General features: G+C 41.5%; 1 protein-coding gene across 1 annotated transcript in view; it reads right to left on the bottom strand.

Annotated features, from left to right (window-relative positions):
- sardh (sarcosine dehydrogenase) overlaps positions 1–9,925 on the bottom strand; it is a 64,676-nt gene that overhangs the window by 35,988 nt on the left and 18,763 nt on the right. Inside the window, 5 exon segments of the mRNA XM_084324959.1 lie at positions 237–378; positions 2,452–2,542; positions 4,194–4,280; positions 4,655–4,784; positions 6,748–6,852. Of these exon segments, the coding sequence (XP_084181085.1) occupies positions 237–378; positions 2,452–2,542; positions 4,194–4,280; positions 4,655–4,784; positions 6,748–6,852 (555 nt within the window).

Here is a 9,925-nt window from a genome sequence, read left to right as displayed (position 1 = left end):
CACTAAAATAACCTAATGGGGGGTACCTGTAAAAGGTCGGTCTAAAGCATTTGAAAAATTAGTCAAGGAGTCTATTGGTTTGAGTGCTGATGGCAGGGCATTCCATTGAACTGTGGCAGAGTATAAAAAGGAGTTTTTACTTATGTTGGTTCTGAACCTTATGGGGACCAAGTCAATGGAGCTCCCCCTGGTGGAGTATCTGGGAACTTTGGGATTAAGTACAAGTCCAGCCTTACCTTGTGGAAAGGGTCTGTCCTCATGTTGCGGCTGGCCAGAGGCTCGTCAAACGGAAACACCACAGAGTAGTTCTTAGCATACGACTCGTGGCTTCTCTCCCGGATCCAGCGGTTGTCAGTTATTAGTGAGTTGTGGAAACGTCTGGGACGGGAGAGAGAAGTTAGTTAACCCGCAGAGACCAGCGCCCCCGGCCAACATTATTGTCTTTCAGAGGCTGTGGAGAGCTCAGTTTTAAAGCTAGCGTGAAGCTACTGGTATCATGTGAAACTAGACTACCTGATGGCATCCATTGCTAGAAATCATGTCATACTAGTTTGTCGGGAAGGGGGATAAATAATGCTCCAAAGTTAGATTAAACTAGATTTTGGGGAGGGAAAAACTGACAAGGGGTCCTTTGACCTCTCACCTCAAGATATATGAATGAAAATGTGTTTTTAGCCACGGGTAGCCACGAGACTCCCACTTACACAGATGCCCACTTTATGCTAATCTCATGCAGTTCCTGCGCAAAAACAATGCAGGTTTTTGCATGCAGTACAAATGTGCTATTTTCGCCTATTCTAAAAATGTATTTGACTATTTCTGCATACTGGGATCCTTAAAACCTCCGTGCGCGGGATGCACGTGCGTGGCGTTACTTTGCTCTCATCTGTCGGTTCAGGGCTGCATTTTTCGCCGATCATCCAATACACTGTTCGAAAGTTGAATTTGCCACCTTTCAATCGCCACCACACTCAACCAATTGCGTGCTTCGGTTCTCGAGTTACAAGACAATATATCCGGCGATCGTCATTGGCCGGCGAGCGTCAAATTACCACCTCCAAAGCGGTCCTGAACTGACCAATCACCGCTGATGGTGAAAATGATTGACTTTCCTTTCCTGCAAGAATTGCAGATCAAAGCTCTTCACAGCAGTAATAAAAGACAGGCATAAAATGAGAAAAAAATTGGCATAAAATAAATAGTAAAAAAATATAGAAGGCCAAGGTAAGGCATAGAGCATTCAATCACATCGTTTTTCATATTAGGATCTAACATCTTAACACATTGGGCGCCAGCCATTAGCCTTATCCTTGTAGCTAACACGCCAGGTTTCCATAGCATATTTTCACTGTGCGTCACTATGTTTGGAGAGCTATATCTATATTCTATATTATAACTATGGAGACAATAATATGGTCAGTTGACAGTGACTTTCTTCCGTCGAACATGCAAAAAAGAGATAATTTTTTCATGTATACGTTCACACGTTATCCCATGGTGAATATTGTATAGTTTAGGAGTGATCCGGGATCATTCCTGAAAAGCTGAGTTATAGGGCGCTACGTGAATTCTGCTATAAGCGTTGGCATTTCTTGCCTGGACACGCTACTATTTCCAAATCAAATGTATATAATAGGTATTATGTTTCATGTTTTTTTTTATGCTTTGATGGCCAGTAACGGCATTCGTTTTGAACACCACACACACTGATCAGCTGGATCGATATGAAAACATTGTATGATCAAGCTGGAATTGACGTCAGATAGTCCTTACCTTTGATCGGGGGTATTCCAAAAATATTATTCCAATTGTCTGCTCGCGATTTCCAGTATTGGTGTCTATCTGGTCCCGGACATAATTTGGCACAATTTATGGATCGAGTGTGCTAGATGCGTTTCGAAGTGGTCGGATGAAGCGATTTACTTGGCTCCGTCTAAATTCAGCGCCCAGAGGGGTTTAAGTGTAACACACGGTGAGATATAAGGTTAACCTAGCAGGATGCGGCCGGTATTGCACTTTGGCGATCTCAGAATAATTTCCTATGGTAACACCGAGGTCCATGGATGAATAATGAATAAAAAAATCGAATAAAAGAAAAAACAATCCAAAAGCGTAATATTACGTGATTGGCACTCAACGCATGATGAGCAAACACGTATTATTACATGGATGGCACTGAATGAGTTAATAGGCATCTTTGTTTACGGTTTGATTCTATGGCAATTTTAAAATATACAGTAATAAAACAGCATTATAACTTTGATTTTGAGCAACATTTGTTTTACTATGTATGTATGTGTGTGTGTGTGTGTGTGTGTGTGTGTGTGTGTGTGTGTGTGTGTGTGTGTGTGTGTGTGTGTGTGTGTGTGTGTGTGTGTGTGTGTGTGCGTGTGCGTGTGCATGTGTGTGTGTGTGTGTGTGTGTGTGTGTGTGTGTGTTTACAGTATGTACCTGATGTCATATCCATACATATCCTTCTCCGGACGACCATGAATTATCCAATGAGCCAGTTCTTTACCACAGCCACCACCCAGCATCATACCTGTCACACACACACACACAATAACACGTTTTTAAATATATATATAAAAACAGAACATTGTACAAGTTGCAGTATACTGGTGCCCGGAATAAAATATTTTCTTGAGAAATCTCAGGCAATGATATTCTAAAAGATCCTATGTATATCAGACAGTAGTCTACGTCTTTGACAGACACCATGTCAGAGTGCACTGATGAATCTGTCCCAACTGCAAGGCCTGATGACTGACAGTCACACACCAGGCGTGACTCAAACCACTGTGGGTGGGTGGGTGGGTGGGTGGGTGGGTGGGTGGGTGGGTGGGTGGGTGGATGGATGGATGGATGGATGGATGGATGGATGGATGGATGGATGGATGGATGGATGGATGGATGGATGGATGGATGGATGAATGGATGGATGGATGGATGGATGGATGGATGGATGGATGGATGGATGGATGGATGGATGGATGGATGGATGGATTATAGTCTTCTATAAATGATAGCACAAGGCTAATATATCCCTTTTTAGACACGCACACATGGGAAGTGGAATTACAAAAGCGACAAGAATCCTTGTTGTGTAGAAAATAGAAATGTAAGGTGAATACTTTAGGAAAACAAGAGATTAAGATGCTCTGCATGCTAAGGGTTTTCAATAGGACTAAAGATGGCCGACCACAGCTTATAGCTCCACAGACAAACAGTAGGGCTTCTGCTATAATGAGTCTTATCTTATCATTTAGTAATGACCATTAGTCTGATTTAATAGTCTCATTCGGCTCAAATCCAAAGTGTGCCCAGATCAGTGATATTTCGCTTTGCAATGCGATCCATGTTGCTCACTGTGCTTATAATATCAGAGCGATGGAAACGAGCATCAGTAAACTATGCTAAAATCCAATACCGAAACACAAAGAAACGCGCCTAACAAGCCAGAAATCAAAGCAAATTGACTTGATTTGCTGCATTTTTGACACGTTAACTCTCTCTAATGGAGAAAATGTCCAATGAACCCAAAATTACAGTCCAGGTCTATACAGTATATTAAAAGTAATGGATCGGATCGGTACTTGGTATCAGCAGATACTCAAAGCCCAGGTATTGGTATTGGTATCGGGACAGATACATCCCTACTTGTGATTAGCTTGTATAATCACGATCACATGATTATTGATGAGGCCAGTTCCTATTTCCTGGGACTGGATCCCACGCAGATATGCAACCGTCCCTCTCCTCGCTACTACTTCCCCAGGCCTTTGCTATAAATAAGAATGTGTTCATACTCAACTTGCCTAATAAAAACAGCCTCTGCCACTTCTTTTAGGACATTTTTGAGTGCCACTAAAATGTTTTTACCTGCTCATTTCTCCAGTGAGCACAGTGCTCATTTCTATATTGTGATTGTTCACTTCATACCTACAGTACTATTCTCATAAATGTGAGCCTTTGTAATAGGCAGCCGTGCGTGGAGGAGGGTCTGCTCTTCAACACCACCCACTCCTCCAGCAATTATCCAATTCACACATGTTGTGGGACTGCAAGCCAGTTCATCCCATGAAGGAAACAGTGTGAACACTTAAGGAGAGCGCGTTCAAAACATGTTGATTTGAACAGAAAAAATATTAAAAAAATCAGCAACATTTCATGGAATATTACTCTGCACTCACCAGCGCTGTTGAAACCGCAGCCCAGGAAGTAACCTCTGACCTCTGGTGCTTCACCCATCAGAGGCTTATGGTCTGGTGTGAAGGACTCTTTAGAGAGAGAGAGAGAGAGAGAGAGAGAGAGAGAGAGAGAGAGAGAGAGAGAGAGAGAGAGAGAGAGAGAGAGAGAGAGAGTTAGGAGAACTGTACAGAGAATGGGAAGGGACAAGTCAACACAATAACATCAAACTCATATCACCTGCATGCTGTATAGGAACCATATACAGTAATAAAAGAGTAAAATAGAATATTGGGAGCTCTTCTCCCAAAACAGCATTATAACTTTGATTTTGAGCAACATTTATTTTACTGCGTATGTATGTGTGTGTGTGTGTGTGTGTGTGTGTGTGTGTGTGTGTGTGTGTGTGTGTGTGTGTGTGTGTGTGTGTGTGTGTGTGTGTGTGTGTGTGTGTGTGTGCGTGTACCTGGTCCGCAGACTGTGGACTTGATGCCAGTCTGTTCCAGTGCAGGGACTCTGTTGATGGCCCCCTCAATATGCTGCATGAAGACGTCCCAGTCCAGGTCAAACAGACTGAATGCAAACTTATCAGACACCTGCAGGAGAAACACACAGTCAAACTTATCATCAGACACCTGCAGGAGATAAACACACACACAGTCACACTTATCAGGCACCTGCAGGAGATAAACACAGTCACACTTATCAGACACCTGCAGGAGATAAACACAGTCACACTTATCAGACACCTGCAGGAGATAAACACAGTCACACTTATCAGACACCTGCTGGAGACAAACACACAGTCACACTTATCAGACACCTGCAGGAGATAAACACAGTCACACTTGTCAGATACCTGCAGGAGACAAACACACAGTCACACTTATCAGATACCTGCAGGAGACAAACACACAGCCACACTTATCAGATACCTGCAGGATATAAACACTAACGGAACGTAGACCAATCTCAGTCACTCTTATTGTCTCGGACCAAATTCGGCCACGCCCCATTCCCAGTAAAAAGTGGGAATCTCTAGAATGGGTTTTGGGCGACGGTGTTTACGGAAGTGCCTCTCAAGTTGACGATACACAACACTTTTTGTTGTCAGTAGATGGCAGCATTGGTTTAAAATTAAAAGGTGAAAATGTTGAAAACTACATGAATACATTTCCCAAGACCTTTAGCACAGGTCACAGGTCACTGGGACGCGTCTATTCTTTGACGCGATCTGAACAGCGGTAAACTATTAATGTGACCTCAGTACAGTGACCACGAATGGTAAACTAATTATCTTAACAAAAGTGCATCATTAGCATTATGTTTGTTGTCTAAAGGGAAACAAAATGGTACAATTTAAGATTTTAAATGTTATCCGCATATATAGGACAAATAAAACATTGTTAATTTGTAAGAAACCTCAATGAAAACGGCGCAGGGTAAGTAATATTCGCTATTGTTATGAAAATGTGATAGAATCCTATAAAAATTTGGACGCATTTGGTCACCGTGACGTTAGGGGTGGGAATCGCCAGAGACCTCACCATACGATACTATCGCGATACTTGCGTCACGATACGATAGTATCGCGATACTAAATATATCGCGATACGCTGAGTATTGCGATATTAATATTGCGATATTTATTTATTTATTTTTGGATCAAATTTTATTTATTACCTTTTTTCAACTGCAAAGTAAAACTTTGTCAACATGTTTTATCTAATAAAATAAGGTTCAGTCTGTTCATCTCACTTCAATCATTTTTATTGCAGAACATGGTATTTTCTCAAGCAGACAGATGTAAACACTGTAATCTGTGTTGCATGTACCTGACAAACTGAACTGTTTGTATTACAGTCATATTCCAACTTAACTGAATGCACATGTGTGTGTGTGTGTGTGTGTGTGTGTGTGTGTGTGTGTGTGTGTGTGTGTGTGTGTGTGTGTGTGTGTGTGTGTGTGTGTGTGTGTGTGTGTGTGTGTGTGTGTGTGTGTGTGTGTGTGTACTACTGTACTATTACATGTATTGAAATGAACAATGCAACTTCCTTATATAAAATCTTTTTTTTTTAATTTAATATTAAATTAAATTAAATTAAATATTGATACTTGGCGTCTCTGTATCGATACAGTATCGTCACGCAAAGTATCGCGATACTACTACATATCGATTTTTCCCCCCACCCCTAATAAACACAGAGCCACACTTATCATGAATGACAGACCTGGGAGAGAGAGAGAGAGAGACACAGACACAGACACACACACACACACACACACACACACACACACACACACACACACACACACACACACACACACACACACACACACACACACACACACACACACACACACACACACACACACACACACACACACACACACACACACACACACACACACACACACACACACACACACACACACACACACACACACACACACACACACACACACACACACACACACACACACACACACACACACTTTTATCAGAGACCTGGGGGATATACACACAGACAGAAAGACAGAGATATAATTCAACATTACCTCATCCCAAAAGACAGGATTATTTTCATAACCCCCCACAGAGAGGGCGTCGCCTTGGAGACGCAGGTACACTGATGCATCATGGTCCCTGACATTGGGCATGTTCTGTAATGAGAGGAGAGAAGAGATAAGTTCAATGAATAGGCTGACATTTGTGTTGTGTAGTGATGAGCAACAGACACACAATAGATCACAATTTCCTCCACTTTCTACTACTTTCTATATTTTCTACTTTTAATTCATTAATTAATAATAAAAAAATAAAAAATAAAAAATAAACAAATGGGGATTTCAACTATTTGAAAATGGCTTCAGAATTCAATGGACCTTGTGTCAACAGAGAGAAATACTAAAAGTAAAAACAACCATGTTTAAAAATCCTGCATTAACCACAGACTGGGACAGGGACGATTATGTTGAATTAACCCCTATTCATCGTCTCCATAGAAAACACTTAGGATCAGGAAGTCTTGGTGAAGGCTGAGAGAGACCCTGTACCTATCTCAACAATAGCTTCCCGGCAACAGTTGCGATTGAATCAAGAAAAAAGGGCAGGTTTGAGATAAGTCAATTAGGGCTGTGTATTGGCATGAATCTAGCAATACAATCTGAGTAAGTCTGAGTAAAGATACACTTTTTTGCGCAATTTGTACGAGATAAAAAATTGTAATCGTCCGAAGGAAATACAAATCATTGGCAGTATTCTTTAAGTAAAACAAATATAGCAAATAAACTAAGGTAAAGGGACAGAAAATGTATCTGCCACAAGGTTGATATGAATGCCTGCAAAAAGCACATTGGAAAGATATCACATATTGATACACTATTATGGACTTAAGTATCACAATATACTGATACATGACACACACACCTCTAGTCTACCCTGTATCACACCAGAGTTATGAGGCCTATGAGCCAAAGAGATTAAAGCTAGAGACTACTCAGAACAGACAGAGCATTCCCACCATTATAGGAAAATTCAGGAAATTCCACCTGTTTTCTACACAGAAGGCAACACTGTAGGCTGGGACATCTCTTCAGTGCCACAATACTGTACCAGGTAATTCATTTATTTTTGGGGGGGGGGGGGCGTGTGTGTGTGTGTGTGTGTGTGTGTGTGTGTGTGTGTGTGTGTGTGTGTGTGTGTGTGTGTGTGTGTGTGTGTGTGTGTACATCTGTGTGGAATGTAGCCATCATGTTGTCTGAGCTGCTTTGAAATTGCATAAGAAATGGGCAGCTTTGACAGTGTGGCTAAAACCACATGACCGTGGGGTATGTGCAAACATGCACTACACACACACAAACATACATGATAGATGTGTGCACAGCAATGCACGTGAGTACACGTTTACTACGCCATGTCAAACACATGTACTGTATGTTCAAGCCTGAGCAGTAGCCTGCATGTCCAGCTCCCTCCCTCCATCCACAATACAAAGCACACACGCCTCGAGACACACACACACACACACATACAATCTCATCTGAACACCCACTCAGCAGTTCCCACAGTGCCAGACTGGAGTCTGTGGTGTCACAGTGCCTCCTGTTGGTCTGATATAGTATCCTGAAAAGGACACTGGTATCACTGTCTTCTGTTGACCCCCAACACATACAGCTGTCGAGGGGGGCTAGAAGTAACAGAGAGTTCCTCCCCAACTATTTTCACTCAGCTCAGTGAAACAGACCATACTGTGTACACAGACATGAGTGGTTGCCAGCCGTTGTCTATCAAAAGGAGGCAAGCTGATTGGTCAGTTAATTATACATGAATTTGTGTTCTGTTATACAATGGCATGCACATTTCTTGATTCTGATTGGCTGAAACACTTCTTTCAGACGTTGTTATTTCTCATAACACACTCCACGTGATCCCAAAACCCGCCCACAACCAAATAACTTTTTTTCCGAATCACTCCGCTGTTCGTGTTTTTATGAATGAAAGCAAGATGGCGGACAATAATCTTTATGAATGGATGTAGTGATATCGTCATAACGACTCATTCAAAAAACGATAAAGTCACGTGGAATGCGTTAGTTGCTTACACAATGTTGGATTATGTAATTGGTTGGTCATGACTCATTGTGAAAAAATATATAAATCGCGGGAAGTGTGTTGTTAGATGGCATTCGTTGTAGAACCTCCCTCTCCTTCAAAAGGACACTGTTATTTCACTGTTAATAAAATTTTCAATCAATCAATCAAATAACAACCGCTAACTTCACTGTTAGATGGCATGCTTTGTAGCAACCTATGTATAGATGTAGCACTGTCTATCTGTATGTCATGTTATGATGCATTGACAATGGGGGACCCTGATGTAAACAAGACGAAATTCTTTCTCTGGTCTGCATCCCCTTAACAATTGTGTGTATTGAGCTGTACTGTATTGTACCCATTCTGCAATCTGTTAATAAAATGTTCAATCAATCAATCAATCAATCAATCAATCAAATAACAGCCGGTAACTTCACTGTTAGATGGCATGCTTTGTAGCAACCTGCCTCTGCAAAAGGACACTGTCGCACAAAGCGATTTCACTGGATGTCCCGGACACAATGGAAGTATGGATATATTCGTAACGAATAATTTAAAAAAGATACCGTTAACTGGAATATGTTAGTTGTTTACACAATGTTGGATTATGTAATTGGTTTGTCATGACCCATTGTCAAAACAATAATACATTGCGGGATTTATATGAAGTTTGTTGTTAGATGGCATGCTTTGAAGCACCGCACCTGCTTCTAGACACGGAGGCAACTTTTTTTTTTACCTACTTTTTCTGCAGATGGTTTTGTGAATAAATCTCCATTATGCTTCAATTACTGTGTGTTTATTGTATAGCAATAAGGTTGGATGAATTCGGCCATTGTAGAAAAGACATTACATCACTTGAAGTCGTGTGTTATACGAATTAGATCATGACTAGGGGGGTCTAACAACCACCCCTAGGCATGATCTAATTTGTATAGCACACTCCTGCGTGTGATGTAATGCTTAAACGTACAACTGGAGCGGAAACAGAGTGGATCATGCATTAGTTTAAACAAAGCCTCAGGCGGATGCGTTTGATACAGTCTTACAAGGAGGATGCTATCCTTCTTTCTCTCTCCTCATAACGTGGCTACAACAGGGCGGAGGACGAGGAGGGTCAGGGCCGTCAATACAAGAGGT

Source organism: Notolepis coatsorum (assembly GCF_963971535.1).
Source record: "Notolepis coatsorum genome assembly, chromosome: 11".
In the NCBI taxonomy this organism is placed as follows: domain Eukaryota; kingdom Metazoa; phylum Chordata; class Actinopteri; order Aulopiformes; family Paralepididae; genus Notolepis; species Notolepis coatsorum.
This window is presented reverse-complemented; position numbering and strand designations above follow the sequence as displayed.